The sequence below is a fragment of the Gymnoscopelus braueri genome, assembly GCF_963280865.1.
Source record: "Gymnoscopelus braueri genome assembly, chromosome: 20".
Lineage (NCBI taxonomy): Eukaryota > Metazoa > Chordata > Actinopteri > Myctophiformes > Myctophidae > Gymnoscopelus > Gymnoscopelus braueri.
In genome coordinates this window covers 24622693-24635629 of record NC_137622.1, presented here as the reverse complement: position 1 = coordinate 24635629, position 12937 = coordinate 24622693, and the positions used below count along the sequence as shown (strand labels likewise).

At 38.6% G+C, this 12937-nt stretch overlaps 1 protein-coding gene across 1 annotated transcript; it reads right to left on the bottom strand.

Annotated features, from left to right (window-relative positions):
* Nucleotides 1-387: 387 nt before the first annotated feature.
* On the bottom strand, nt 388-12915 carry aup1 (AUP1 lipid droplet regulating VLDL assembly factor). The gene is made up of 12 exons (XM_080416679.1): nt 12603-12915; nt 11534-11671; nt 9346-9496; nt 8866-9053; nt 3796-3868; nt 3267-3340; nt 2938-3004; nt 2679-2778; nt 2441-2578; nt 2074-2222; nt 1064-1152; nt 388-887 (listed from the first exon to the last, which is right to left on the bottom strand). The coding sequence occupies exons 1-12, from the start codon at nt 12641-12643 to the stop codon at nt 842-844; spliced, it is 1254 nt and encodes a 417-aa protein (XP_080272805.1). The 5' UTR covers nt 12644-12915; the 3' UTR covers nt 388-841.
* Nucleotides 12916-12937: the final 22 nt, after the last annotated feature.

Here is a 12937-nt window from a genome sequence, read left to right as displayed (position 1 = left end):
TATTTCTTCTTGCTTTGCACACCCAACAAACCATGCTGTAATAAGTGCTGGTGGGACCCAAATACATGGGTATGGCGGAAGAACAGATAAAACAGGTCCTTGAAGTTCCATTACACAAGCTCTTTACTTCCCTCTTCTGGCAACCGTTGATAACCAGAGGACTGTGGGTAACAATTATTGCTTTAATTATAAATGCCTAATTTGACCCTTGCTCCTCCTGGACGTTTGACTGAATCTACTATTCAATTATTACAATTGAATAATGTTAACTCTAAAGCATGATAAATAAAAATAAATGAGGAAATTATATTAAAACGATATACTTCCATCTGAACAGGTTTGCAGACAAATACACATTGAGAACAATATCCTTATCAATAAATTACGTTTTCTTAAAAGCAAGGTCAAGCTGAACTTTATTGTCATTGACGAGTCTGGGCATTATAAAAATAAATAAATGATTCACAGTCACTGGATAGTAATATAAACTGTTATCAAAATTATGTCTTAGCCAGAATGAAGGTTTTTAGACATGCATAACACCATTCCACTGACATATGTACATGTTCAGAATAACTGCTCTGTTATTTGTGATATCCGGTTTCCAACATTTGCAGACTAATAAGTCCACCATTCAAAGTAAGACATTCCAGCATTGCAAATGTACTCTTACTCGTTTAATTTATAATTCATCGTATGATTTTCCAACGGCAAAAATGTGTGCTGCATTACATTTTTGTGCTGAAAATCTGTGAATGTTGGCGACTGACGCAGTCGTACGACAAAGTATAAATTAGGCTTTACTCTTCTGCGCTTCAGTGATGGATGGCTTCACTCGTATTCAATGGAGGTCTTCCTGATCCAGGCCATGCTTTTCAATATAGCGTCTGGGTAAGAAAGTGAGAAATAAAAAACAATTTAATGTTTCATACTTCTGTTTCCAACAATAATCTAAAAGTGAAGGAACAATTTATTATACTATAACACGCCAATATTTTACATAACTATTCATTCTAGTACCCACAAAAAAATATGTGGAGATTGCAAATAGGAAAAAACTTGCCTTCTTGCAAAACTATACAGTGCATCTTTTCTCTCCTGCAGGGACAAATGTCTGTCGTTTGGTGATTTCCCAAAGGTTTTGGCAGCAGACTGTGGAAGAATTTAGAATGCAGTTACAACCTACCTCCTGAATGTGAAAACAAAAATGAGCAGCAGAATGCATTGTATTAACACTAATCATTCAAATAACCTGGTGTGTGAAGATATTGGTTAAGCTGTAAAAACGTTAATTTTATCCCAAACACCTCTGTTGTTGTGTTCTCTAAATTGAATTCTGCAATATCTCCTAAAATAAAATGTCTTCAATTATCTTTCTGAAACAAAAGCTCAGAGATAATGACCAGTCGGTTTATGACCATTTCATTCATATACTGTAACTGGACATATACCAGGCTATAGAGGATATACTGTAGCATGTACCGTATATGGGCACATTATCGTGTTTTACATAATTAAACGATGTAACAACAATGTAACAGAAAACATCCTTGTACTATTTGCACATGCTTTGCAAGGATAGATTCTATATACATCTTTGGAGCAATTTCACATATTTTCAAAAGGTTTAAAAATGTCTTAATCTTTTGGCTATAATGATATGCCCAAAAGAGGCATGCCAAGGTAAAGTGGACAGGAGTGTGAGATAGTCTTAATTTAGGGGTGTTGTGTTCGGTATGTTATCATCAAGTCTCAATAAATCTTTTTACCTTTTTATCTATTTTACTTGAACATGATGCAGCTATCAGACCCATCTTCTGAACAGCATAACTCATAAAGCAGTGACTGATGCACTCCTACTTTTTAATGTACGTGACTATTGTAGCGATTCTGCACCGAGCTGTGGTCGAACCCCAGTCTTCCGACTGGGAGGATGGGGTTCGATCCTCGTTCGGAGCAGAAACTTTAAAATATTTACTGTTTTGACATCTTGGCAAAGTCAAAAGACCAAATCTCACCAAGTAATTTGAGTTTCCTTTGAATGTATTGTATTTTAACACTTTTTGCCCAAACCTTGACAGTGGAAACATTAGCAGATGAAAAGGAGTCCCCCCAGGAGTTTCTGGGAGGTCCAAATGTAGACGCCCCACTTGCTTCCTCTGGATTCTCCTCTGGACTCTCCAGTAGATTTGTGATGGTGGTGTCGATGCAGTTGGTTTTGGCTTAATGAAGTGAAACACTTATTTTTAGAACATGCTATTTTCTTGCTTTTTCTTTCAAGATACCTTTGTATAAATAAAGCTAATAAGTTTAAGATGTGTAAATAAAGACTACAAAAGTAAAAAATTAACTAAAACTTTTTAAAACTTTTTTTTCAAGCATATGTTTAGGATGAGTGTTGTCCTTGTGTTTATGTGCACTATATTTCTAAGTACCATACCTAGGTCCCTTGCAATGATATTCAGTGGGACATCAGGCAGCACGTCCTTCACCTGCTGAGCCATTCTAATAATCCTATGATCCTCTGTTCCCAAGCTCGGCACCATGAAACTAAGGGAAATGGAGGCAGGTCTTGCACCTAAGTTTGGATAAAGAATACATATAAACAGCCATGGACACTCAAAGAAAAGACTCAATCAAAACCTCAGCAAATCCAACACATTTTTTGACTTGTTTACTTGAAGTTTGTGGAGCAGTATGCCTTTTCCTTTTGATATGTTCTGCTTTATCAGCTTTTGTGATCCGAGTGCAGGCCACACCAAGTTCACATGCTAGAACCTGAAATGTAAAGCATTCAAGCAAAGTACATGTATTAAATGGTGTTAATCTGTACACTTAAAGACTTTTATGAAATAGCAATGTGATTTATCACAGACTGGGATTTTTTGTAAGCATGATGATCAAGAGGTGTAATCAAACAGAAAATGAAAGTTTTACCTCCTGGACTTTGTCAGCCATCTCTTGCTCAGTCTCACCATCATGTTTGGAAACTGGTGGGAGCCAACTGTGAAACACAGAAATACAGAAAACATAAGGAAGCAATAAGAACGTTGGCAGCAACTGTAACAGGGATGGGGATTGTTTTTGCAAAAAGCCGTTTTGTTGTATTGTTTTTAGAATTCTAGAGCTGTAGAAATAAAGGTTATTAATATGAGTTTTTTATTGGTTTATTATTTAAGGAAGTAAGAAAATAACCAAAGGATTAGTTTTAATATAAAGCTGAGGATGACAATAGCAGATGCAAATAAGGAGACACAAATCAGTACCTTACATGATACACTGTACATGGAGCAAAAAGTGTCCACAACAGTTCTGTCAGCCAACTGGACTCTGGCATGCTCTGTGAAAAGAGGGAGGGCGGGGGGGATTCATTGTACCGTTACATGATCACACGCCATCATTTCTAATTCACTTAAAATAGATTCAACAGAAATGGAAGTCAACTATCTGTGCTGGGGTGCCTGGTGGCTCAGCCAGTTAGGGCACTAACTAATAATGCTACTAGTGTTGCAAGGACGTGAGTTCGAATCAAACTCTCATTATTCTGTCCTGTCTCTACACTCTCCTATCTAAAAAATTTTTTTAAATGCCAAGAAGAAAAAATATTTCAACCATTTAGTCCATTTGAACATAGAGTTTATTCTGCGATTGTGTACAGAATATTACACTTGAACTATGAAAGAATGCAATCAACAAAATATCAATGATTTGGTAGGTGTACTAGCTTGGCATTAATGTCTAAAATTGGTTTACTGTTGAAATCAAAACTTGTGTAAACTGTGTAAATGACATTACCAAAGCAACGAAAGGTCTTTTCACCCGCAAGGCCACAGGCTGAATGCAATCAGTCATAGAAAATGGCCAGGAGCTGAGGGGAGAAAGATCAGTTAAAAAGACGCATAATGGCATTAAAGGAGCACTTCACCCCTGGAAGAAGTTCCAGGGGTGACCACAGGGGGGACCACAGGGGGACCACAGCGTATCACTGCCTATAACTTCAACTCCCAGAATGCTTTGGTGCCTTGTGGCAGGGGAGGTTCCATGTGGGTGTGATCTCCAACAATAACATCCACACAGCATGCCAGTGTCGCCATGTCTGCTTATTATAAGCGGCTTCTTTCTAAAATGTAGTTGATATTTGGGCTTGTTTCCAAATGTTTTGATTGCTGTTTAAACCAGTGGTTCTCAAACATGTTCATGTATTTTTCCACAGACCCCCATCTGAAATTATAATTTGTGGCAGGGAGCCCCTAACAAATATGTGTCAAAAATATTCCACATTTTGAAAAGCAAATAAAAATATTTTGCAAAAAATCCACATTTTGGACTTTTTCCCCCTCAAGTTTTTTTGTAAATAGCAGATCTACAAGCTCACAATGGGTTGCGAAGCGTTGTGAGCTTGTAGATCAGCAATTTTCAAATATATAATATCCCATGTCTAGGTAAAGTGCTCTTGGCATAGTTATTTTTCTTTTGGGCTTGTTTTCATAGACCTGGCTGCTTATTTCTCTCACAATATCTGGCAACACTGGCTGTCCTCGCAAACGTTCATCTAGTTACATATTATGTCCAAGGATTCGTTAGTGATGTCATATCACTGGGACATATAAGTATCTTCATGCAGTTTCACTTCCGTGTCGCATAGTATTGACATCACTGTCACATCCTTGGTATTATGATCCTAGCCTTTCGTGACGGTGTTTGTTTACCAGCGCTGCTACTCCACGCTGTATTTTTTTTTTCAAGCTTGCGCTTATGAAACACTACACAGGATTATTATTTCATGTCAACATTCAAGTACAACTATCAGAAGATAACTCAGGTAAAGTAATGCCTCACTCTTCAAGGGCCGCTGGCCGCAGCTAATGGGAGTGGCCGAGTGGCGAAAGAAGGTTGAACAAAGTGTTACGGACACCCCATTGGGGCTGTCTTTTGAGATGGTCTGACTGAGACACGCCGAGACATGTAGTGCGGAAAGGAATGAGACCAATCTCTCATGATGCAAATAACGTCACGAATATTGCGAAGATTACTAGATATCTAAAAACACAGATTATTCACAAAAAAAACCCAGGATCTTGTTTCTTGACTCCTAAACTTCATTAAAAGACCGAAAACTTCTTCCAGGGGTGAAGTGCTCCTTTAAGTTACTTAGGTCTACAGATCTAAAAAAAAGTTTTAATATCATCTACTGAATCTATTGGATAGGATGTTGTCTTCCTGTTTAAAATAATGAGGTTGTCAGGCAACGGAAGAAGCTAATTCAACTGCATTAATCTGGTTCCTAAACCGATAATGTTTGATCTAGGCCAAACCATTGCACTATTGGTCACCTAAAATCATACATTACCCATTAGAATTGGATGAAATTACCCCCTCCCAAGTTCCAAGAAATTAAAATGTTCTCCGTGGAGACTGGGGTTAGAATAATACACAGTGCTGCCGGCTTGGCTGGGTGCTTAAATTCATACAACTAGAACTTCGGCCGCGCTGCGCGCGGCCTCAGCTCTATATCATATGATTATTATATTTGATTAAGATATATGATCTTATAATAATAATCATGGGGCACGTATAATCATTATCTAATAATCATATAATATAATGAATCATCATACTTATTAAGTAATGTGTTCACAGAGAGACAGACAGGCTAGATATAGATAGATATATAGTTAGATACTGTAGATAGATAGATAGAATATTCGTTTTATGCTGATGGATAGATAGATAATGTACATTTGTTTGTACTCAAGTACTGTACAAATGTGAGGGGTTTTAACTTTACTGGATTATCTTCAATTTTCAGTACTTGTACTTGTACTCGACTACATCTCAGAGGCAAATATTGTCCTTTTGTAAACTGTAGATGTATATAATTATTACACAACCTGCATTAACCACTGTATAACTATATACTTTGGCTATTTTAAAATAGCCAGTGTACACGCTCACAACGCGTGGCTTTGCGAGTTGTTGTGAGCTTGTAGATCAGCTGTTTTCTAAAGATTTTTCAACATGTTGACTTATTAGAGGTTGCACATGAACTCTGCAGCCGCACCCGTTTAAATCGCTTATTTAGTCAGCCTGTGGCCATGTTTCCCATTCAACCCGGAAAACCCCCCTACGTCCGCTGCCAGTACTGCTCCCGGTTTGAATACAATGGGAAACATGGCCACAGGCTGACTAAATAAGCAATTTAAACGGGTAGTTTCGCTGCCGACCTAAAATATTATGCAGCTGACCAAACCTTAAACATCCGTGCGGTTTGGAATCTACCATTAGTTTTGGGATACGATGTATACAAAAGGGTAAACAGCGGAGCCTTGGCGGACGTTCCACCGATCCTGGATGAGAACGACATAGAACCTCATCTCGGAGCTGTATAGCGGAGTGAGAGGTTCTTTATGGAGCTAGTGATCATTTGGACGTGACATTGTGTCTACACCAAAATAACACTGTTCAACAGGCTAATTAGATTGCATTGATGACATTGACCAGACTAACGTTCATACAGGTTGTTGATAAGATGTTTAACATAGCCAGCTCAGCTCGCCCTACTCTCACGGAGCCCTGTTGTTGCTGCGTCTGCCTGTAATGGCGACAGCAAGCTCTCTGCGATGCCAATGCCATTGTCTGGAAACTGGCCTCAGGATGACACGACCAATGAGAGTGAGCGCTTTCGTTGTTGCTAAGATACGGTGTCTGGCACATGGGTCTCTGGCCCATAGCTTGTGGATCTCTGTCACATGATTGGCGTAGCCTGCGCTGCCAGGTCTGCCTTTTGTATAATCGATTTTGGTCTTATTTGGGCGCGCATTTGGGCTCGTTTGCATAGACCACGGCAGCGCTTGTTTCTTTCCCGTTTGACTGATGTGGCAAAGGTGCTCAGTTTGGTGAAACGAACCATCCGGAAGTAAATTGCGAGCTGGCGAAGTGATTTGCATAAGTATTGGGGCATAATGCGTTTCATATAATTGTACATCCTGCAAGTACAGTAACGGTATGGGAAGCAGGTATGCTGGGAGGCAGAATATTGAGGATTTTTTGTGAAAAGTTTGGAGTTAGTTGGGCCATGGGTCTGCTTGGATACCCTCCACATGCAATCATTTCGTCTCCATGAGTTTGTTTGTCAATTATAGTGGGAGGATTGGCTGTGTTCAAAAGGTGATAAGCCAATTGGAGAGGGCAATTTTTTTTAATATGATGATGCACTGGGAAGTGCATAGCGGAACTGGGAAGGATAGTGTGTTCTTCCGCATGCATTATGCCTTCCTGGCATAACTCCTCACTGTCTGGTGTAAAGAAGAGGCTGGTGTATGGTGTATCTCAGGAGATCCATGGTTATCTACACACCACCCTCCTCAAAATGAAACTGTATGAGTCAGCAGCACTAACAGGGACTAAACACATGGGGGGATTGGCATAATGACTAAATTGGGAAAGAATGTTCTCTATTCTAGCATTCATCAATTCATTCTGAGGGCATCGGAGTGCACTCTGAGTGCTTTCTTGTCGTTGTGAAATTCAGAGTGTTCGGTGTGCTGCTGTGCCCCTGTTCGGAATTCAGAGCACTATGCAAGGCAGCACGCAGAGTGCACACCATAATCTAGCAAACCGTCTTTGAAGAGACGGTTGAGTGTCACGGCTGAAGACAAGGAAGTTGTGGTAAAATGTGATAGTTTGCTTGTTTGGTGAAAGACCAGCCCCAGTGACATTGCTTCTTGTTAGTTTGTTAAAAGGGCATTTGGTGAAACCATCATGTTTGACACATTACACATGAATATAGTACAAAGAATATATATTAAAGCTGAAAAAATAATAATAACCAACTCTTATTTTTATAAATTACAAAATAATTCACATCTTAATGTATTCACAAAGGCACAAATTTACACAGGTATTATTTTATCTACTCTTTCCATAATCCCTAGCATCATTTAGCTAATCAAATGACACAGTGAAACATGTCAGAAGTTGAGCAGCCATTTTGCTTGATGCCAATACAACCATGTCCAGTGTATTTTTATAGTGCAGATCTATGAAAAACGACAGGTCCATTGTGCATACAGGCATTGATTAATATAGGATCGTATCAAAAGTAGACACGCTCCACTTCAGCTGTGTGCATAAACTGCTTGTGGATACACTCCAGGTGCAGCAACTTGAGGAAAACGAAACTCCTGTAATATGTGTGCACGACCATACCTGCACTAGCACAGTCTTTGAAGTCAGTGGAAACGCACACCGTTTCCTTGCCTGTTTGTAAAAAAAAACTGTAGCTACTGCAGTTTTTTCTTATTTCTTCCCCAGTTTTGAATTGAGATTTAGAATGTTTTTGAATAGGGCATTAGTAAATGTAAATATAGTTTGCATATTGGACTTACAAAGCTTTTAACCACTTGAATACTCTATACTTAGCCTAAGCATCCCACCCAACCGGGTAAGTGGAAAAACAATAAAAGTAGTAGTATTCAATAGTGGCACCCTGTGCGCGAGGCTGGGGTCCTCCCACTTAACTACTTGACCACTTGACTGTGTTTAGAAGTGTTCAAACCACTATGTTCCCATTTAAAACTAAAGCACTGCTGTTAAATGTTTTATTAATCAGTAAGAGTAAACAATTAAGTCTAATTTACAGACTAAAGACTAAATATTGGCAAAACTTACATAATATGTCCAGGAAATAAGGTTCAAGGCTAGAAGAGACCGATTATCAGTGTTTACATCTTAGGTGACCACCACAGACAGCAATCCTAACTCCCTGGGTTGTTTGTGTGTCTACAGACCATATGGATCAAACATATTCATTCTTAGGTTTGTGTGGAACTGCTCTTTGACAAAAAGAAAAGAAGTGATACTAACCTGAACTTGAGGAGGCCAGCACGACCATTTGTGGTGTCCTCTTCAGGAAACAGAAGCAAAGGCAAAGTGCCTTCAGTGGAACAATACCTCTGAAGAGACTCTCCAATCACAGCCTGGCCCGACGCAGAGTTCAACTCCATAAAGCCTCTAGCCCAACACACGAAACCAGTGGAGCCCTCCAGTTGTGGCTGTGAAGCGGAGAGAGACGGACATAGCACTTTTCAAGGTGAAACCATGACATGAGTACTAGAATTCTACAAGTAGAATTTCAAAAGACACTCAAACAGGCATTTAGGGTAACATGTAGGTCAACCATGACATGTTCCATTTGGCTTAATCATAATTTTAGAATACATTATGTTTCATGTTGTATGGGTTAATTGGAGTTAATTGGAGGAAAAGGGTGGAAGGGGAAATATACAAACACTTGCTCATGCATTGCAGTTTAATCAGATACCAAGCTTCAGGAAACATACTCACAGTATTGCAAGGAGTCAGGAGGTTGATTATGTTGTGGTCAAACTCTGTCACATGATTGCATATGTACAGTTTTGTGTTTTTGTCTCTTGAACGTGGGTTTTGCTGTACGACATGCATCCCCAGGACTGAGCACATGATCCTTACGATAAATCTAAAAACATAAGAAAAATAGAAAAGGTTTTGAACATATAAGGTAGTATTTTAGTAACATTTAACGAAGTGGGTAACACGATCCGTGTTATCCCCCTCATTATAGTGTCAGCAAGGTTATCTACTGTTGTCTGCCATTATGTGAAGGTTGTTGTCATACAAAAATGTCCTTCATTTAAAAAAAGAGGATATCAGAGAGCCATGGGCCCTTATTTACAACTTAGTATGAGGTAAAATGTATGATATCTATATGGCATGGTAGATATTCACCATAATGCCAGTCATCTTTCAGTTGTTAAAGAAGGTATTCATATATAAATGTATGCTGTGTGCCATTTGATAGTAATTTCAGCACCACATTTAATGTAATTACTCTGTGACATCCACTGACTGCATACCAGTTCAAAAGTCCATCTACAATGTTTTTTAAAGATTATCCAGAGCTTTCCATGTGTGTAGTTCACAATTGCATCACTGCAAAACTTTGGCTTGTGCTGGCATGTATTTGAAATGGCTAAACTGTTGTGTCAGCACTTTTAAGCAAATACATTTCCTGCCATTTGAAACATTTTCCTGAACACTCAAAAACAGTGATTGTTTCACTTTAACACAATGATAAATAAAAGGGGTGAAAATTAAGGTACATGGGACTGGCTTGAATGTACGTAGAAAGTAATGGGTACTCTAACTGGATGAAACTGACTGCTCACAGAGTCACAGTAGAGGAAAAGGTCAAAGACAGCCATTTAAGATGGGAATAGGGGGGGAAATCAATAAAGCTTTCTTTAACAGTATTTCTAGTGCTGCGGGAAAGGTAAAAAGAAGCAAATGCAATAATGCATGCTGCCGAAAAATACAATTCATAAAAACAGATATGGCCCATTGCTACATAGTTACAAATCAAGGTTATTGTAATTGTAGTTTAGAATTTTTCCTAACATTTTTCAAAAATAGCTGGTCTACAAGCTCACATCTACAAGCTCATTATGAACTTGTAGATCTGCAATTTTTGAAATGTGTGATAAACAAATGTCTTTAACCAAGAATGACATGCCCAAAATATATGGATAGAAAGGTTGAAAGTGGTTAAAATCGGGTCATATCGGCTGCCAATACCGATATCGTAAAAAAAGTCAAATAACTGACTGATATATTGGTCATTAATTTGTCAACAATTATGACGATTATGTAAAATAATTGTGATTATCTAAAATAATTGCAATCAGGCGATTATGTAATAATTTTGACAGGCCTAGATGCTTACTCTCATCTGTGACACAGCTGTATTATAGAAAGTAATCCCAAATGGGTGCATTCTCCTGACTTTCGCCGCTGCCATGGTGCCAACCGTGGACGGACTGGCAACATGTCATGGACCGGACAGTGAAGTGCCAACAGCTGGTGTAAAACTGGCACAGTTAAAATAAAACTAAGATAGATTTAATATCCTCTCAAAATAGGCTTAAAGGGCAAGACCACTTAGAGGTTTGGGTTTTGTAGTTACCTTGCCATTATGTAACTCCAAAGGTGGGCAAGAAATCAAAAATAATTTCTCCATTGTTTCTCCATTTTTGTTTTCTTGCCCACCTTTGTTGTTACATCATGGCAAGGTGGTCTTGCCCTTTAAAGGGATACTTCACTCTCGGGCCGGAGACACATTTAAAAAAAATATTAAAAATAAATGAAAAAAGTTATGGAAAATTCATGGCCCCCTCACACATTAGTAGGACACTGCGTGTCGTGAGGGGGCCATGAATTTTCCATAACTTTTTTCATTTATTTTTAATATTTTTTTTAAATGTGTCCCCGGCCCGAGAGTGAAGTATCCCTTTAAGTATGAAATACATTAAAGATAAAAAAAACTATGGACGTTTTCTCTATAAATGTTCTTTTTGTAAAGCCTCATTTTGATTTTATTTCAGTTAACTTTAGCTTTTGTTATTTATTTTGTTAACTACAATAATGTTAATCACAGTGCATGCTCAATAACTATTATTCAAGAATAAACCTGTATTACTTATATGCATTTTGTACTTACCTTCTAACAAGACTTTCTGGGAGAGCACAGCTAACCAAGAACACATGAACACCAATGAATATTCGCAGCAACATCAAACAAAGGCCAATTGGAGAGTATATCACCAAAAGTAAGAGGACAAGCCCATCTTTGGGAAACCTGCACAGGAATGATAAAAAATGTAAATGTTGTACACATTGACATTGACATTAGCTACAGTGGGTAACGTTAGCTTACCTAGACAGTTAACCCTAAATAGTTGAAACAGATGTGTAATTTTCAAATGTATTATAACATCATTTCATTATAGTACGAACTAAACTATGCTTTTCACACATTACAGAGGACTCTAAGGTAACATAAAAATACAGACAATACAAAAGCAGATATCTCTTCTCCATTCCTGTAACACTTAATAATGAAGTTGATGTTGGAATTAAGAGATTTTTTTTTTACTTTAGATACATCCACGTTAGCAAAGTGTAACTTTTTAACGTCACCTATAGCATTGGTTCTCAAAGTGGGGTCCGGGGACCCCCAGGGGTACTTGAGGGGGTTCCAGGGGGTCCACAGCTAAATGAAGGATAGTTAGGAACCAAATGGACCCTTATTGGTCTAACTCTGAGAGTACAGAGAGTTAAATCAACATTGATTTTACAATATAAATTGGGGTCCCAGGGATAGAAATGCTATTAAATGGGGGTCTGTAGCAGAATGCATGTCAAACTGGGGGTCCTCTTGAAATTAAAATGGTTGAGAATCACTGGTAGCTAGCAGTGATTCAGAAAATCTTCTCTTATGGGGGTCCCTGGCATATCTTTTGAAATGGGGGTCCGCGGGCTAATAAGTGTCAATTTGGGGGTCCTTGACATGAAAAAGTTTGAGAACCATGCACTGACCTATAGGGTAGTTCAGAACTGAATAATTTGGTCAAATGTATTCTAAAAACAAACAAACAAACAAACACATAAAGAACATTTAAAAGCAACGTTAGCATTTGATTAGCCGTCAGAACAGGTTGGTTTTAGACTATTCTGTACAGGGCCATACCTGCCTGGCGTAGTTTGACAGCTGACGTTACAAAACTTACCGACGAAAGTCGAACATGTCTTCAGCCCCCCGGGTCTCCATGTCTGTTGTGTCCGTTTTAATGGTAGCCACACGGCTACTGCTATGGAGCTAATGCTAAGCAGAGAACGACAATGTCCGTCTTGAGAATAAATAAGTCATGTCATACCGTTCACCAGAATAAGCGTTCGTTATCTGTAATGGACGGTTGTCGACAACTTGTCGACCTGATGAATGATAGCTTTATGTGTGTACCTAAAGAAGACGTTTGTCTGGCGCTGAGTGTGTTTGTTGTACCGTTTGTCTTTGTAACCCGAGCAAAGTGCTACAACAATTGCTAGGAAATACTTCCGTTTT

What these genes read in the sequence shown, in the direction of transcription:
- aup1 (XM_080416679.1), bottom strand. Translation starts at nt 12,643, where the DNA reads ATGGAGACCCGGGGGGCTGAAGACATGTTCGACTTTCGTCG. An exon ending in GACATGTTCGACTTTCGTCG is followed by an intron (nt 11,672 to 12,602) that starts GTAAGTTTTGTA and finishes ATTCCTGTGCAG; the next exon opens with GTTTCCCAAAGATGGGCTTG. An exon ending in TGGCTGACAAAGTCCAGGAG is followed by an intron (nt 2,779 to 2,937) that starts GTAAAACTTTCA and finishes TTTACATTTCAG; the next exon opens with GTTCTAGCATGTGAACTTGG.